The 2,500-nt window shown below is 66.3% G+C and overlaps 1 protein-coding gene across 1 annotated transcript in view; it reads right to left on the bottom strand.

Moving 5' to 3' along the window:
• Positions 1-419: 419 nt before the first annotated feature.
• The window catches only part of LOC150040116 (uncharacterized), a 29,886-nt gene continuing 27,805 nt past the window's right edge, over positions 420-2,500 (bottom strand). The window contains exons 2-4 of the mRNA XM_090327401.1: positions 2,222-2,256; positions 922-1,483; positions 420-766 (exon numbers count right to left, since the gene is read on the bottom strand). Coding sequence (XP_090183527.1) covers positions 455-766; positions 922-1,483; positions 2,222-2,256 — 909 coding nt within the window. The 3' untranslated portion in view covers positions 420-454. The remainder of the gene's footprint in view (positions 767-921; positions 1,484-2,221; positions 2,257-2,500) is intronic.

Below are 2,500 nucleotides of genomic sequence, written 5' to 3'. Positions count from 1 at the left end.
ACCCCTCTACACATGACACCCCGACAATGAAGAAAGCAGAAGCAGCAGCAGCACAAGCAGAGGAAGAAATAAATAGAATTCATTCTTCCGGTGTGTTGGCTTGGACTGCTGTGTCACTCAGTCCTTCTCCACGACTAGCAAGGCCGGTGTCTCCCTGGTCAGTCACATCCTCAAGTCCCCTCCCTGGTGCTTGGACACTCCCAGAAACCGGCGAGCGAGTTCAGGGGCCAACCCAACCTATCCCACCACACCCCCACCCCATCGTTCATCTGTCCATCCGCCCCCCTGCCCACCCGCCCCACACCCCGACCCCGAAGAACCTTCTCTCTCCATGCCGCCCCCCCCCCCCCCGCATCAGACGTCAGAAATGCAACCCCCTTTCATCTTGGGAGTGGAATACAAACACAAGTCAAAGACAGTGCGATTCAAGCAAATGGGTCCTTTTATTTTATTTCTAGGAGAGGGCTGTGAGGTTATGGTGGGGGCAGGGGGGGCGGGAGCTGGGGAGGAGGAAGAGGCAGGGGCAGGGGCAGGGGCAGGAGCAGGAGCAGGAGCAGGAGCCAGAGCCAGAGGCCCAGGGGTGCTCAGGGGTCAGGACAGGAGGAGGCTTGCTTCTTCCCCCAAATCTCGCCTTGCATCCCTGGCTCAGCAAAACCTCCACACACACCAAAGGTGCACTGGATCGGATTCCTAGCTGGCTGCCTTCTGCTAAGTGCTGAGTTGGTTCAGGCATCGCTCCCTGGTCCGGTGGTCTATCCAGCGGTCCCTGGTGGGGTGTGGAAAATAAAGAGATGTTACAAGGAGGAGCAGTCTTTCCTTCCTCATCATGGTTTTGTGTGTAACTTCGTATCCCCCCCCTCACCCCCACACGCCCCCCCCCCCCCCATCCACTTTCTATACACTTCCCAGGAAGGCACAAACCTCTGCTAGACATCTGGTTGACCTTCGGAACAAAACAGAGCCATCTGGTCGACCTCCAGGACGGAACACAGACATCTGGTCGACCTCGGCATGCTTAGGCAGGGACAACTGGTCGACCTGGACCTTTCGTGGAGGGAAGGAGTACGACTCCCCCCGGAGTCCCCCGGACTCGACTCCCCCGGACTCCCCCGGACTCCCCCGGACTCCCCCGGACTCCCCCGGACTCCGTCCGAGTCCGAGTCCGAGTCCGAGTCCGAGTCCGAGTCCGAGTCCGAGTCCGAGTCCGAGTCCGAGTCCGAGGGTTGTCGCTAGGTCCTCGGCGGGTCCTCGGCGGGTCCCTGAGTCCTTGGTCCCCCGGTCCCCGGTCCCCGGTCCCCGGTCCCCGGTCCCCGGTCCTTGGTCGGTCCCCGAATTCTTGCGTCCCGGGTCCCTGGGATCCTCTCCTCCGTCCGTGCCGCGGGTTGTCGCTAGGTCCCCGGTGGGTGGGTGGGTCCCCGGGATCCTCGACGTCCGAGTCCGAGTGCGAGTGCGAGTGCCTATCCGAGTCGCGGGTTGTCGGCAGGTCCTCAGCGGGTCACCCCGTCCACGGCATGTCCCGGCGGCTCCACGGACCCCGGTCCTTGGTCCTCGGTCCTCGGTCCTCTGCGAGTCCCCGAATTCTCGTGTCCCGGGTCCCTGGAATCCTCTCCTCCGTCCGAGTCGCGGGTCGCGGGTCGCGGGTCGTCGTAGGTCCCCGGCGGGTTCCCGGGTCCCCGGTCCGCGGTCCGCGGTCCCCGTTCTCCGGTCCTCGGCGGGTCCGAGTCCGAGTCCAAGTCCGAGGGTTGTCGCTAGGTCCTCGGCGGGTCCCCGGACCCCGGACACCGGTCCTCGGTCCTGGTTTCTCGGTGGGTCCCCGAATTCTCGCGTCCCGGGTCCTTGGGATCCTCTCCTCCGTCCGAGTCCGAGGCCGAGGCCGAGGCCGAGGCCGAGGCCGAGTCGCGGTTTGCGGGTTGTCGCTAGGTCCCCGGCGGGTTCCCGGGTCCCCGGTCCCCGGTCCCCGGTCCCCGGTCCCCGGTCCCCCGTTCTCCGGTCCTCGGCCGGTCCTTGGCGGGTCCTCGGATTCCCGCGTCCCGGTGCCCTGGCGCATCCCCGGGATCCTCTCCTCCGTCCGAGTCGCGGGTCGCGGGTTGTCGGTAGGTCCCAGGCGGATTCCCGGGTCCCCGGTCCACGGTCCTCGGTGGGTCCTCGGATTCCCGTGTCCCGGTGCCCTGGCGCATCCCCGGGATCCTCGCCTCCGTCCGGGTCCGAGGGTTGTCGGCAGGTCCTCAGCGGGTCACCCCGTCCACGGGTCCACGGTCCTCGGTCCTCTGCGGGTCCCCGAATTCTCGCGTCACGGGTCGTGGGTTGTCGCTAGGTCCCCGGCGGGTTCCCGGGTCCCCGGTCCCCGTTCTCCGGTCCTCGGCCGGTCCTTGGCGGGTCCTCGGATTCCCGCGTCCCGGTGCCCTGGCGCATCCCTGGCATCCTCTCCTCCGTCCGAGTCGCGGGTTGCGGGTTGTCGTTAGGTCCCAGGCGGATTCCCGGGTCCCCGGTCCACGGTCCT

Source organism: Megascapheus bottae, unplaced genomic scaffold (assembly GCF_031878675.1).
Source record: "Megascapheus bottae isolate mThoBot1 unplaced genomic scaffold, mThoBot2.hap1 HAP1_SCAFFOLD_48, whole genome shotgun sequence".
Lineage (NCBI taxonomy): Eukaryota > Metazoa > Chordata > Mammalia > Rodentia > Geomyidae > Megascapheus > Megascapheus bottae.
Note: the sequence above shows the minus strand (reverse complement) of the source record. Positions and strands in the feature narration are given on the sequence as shown.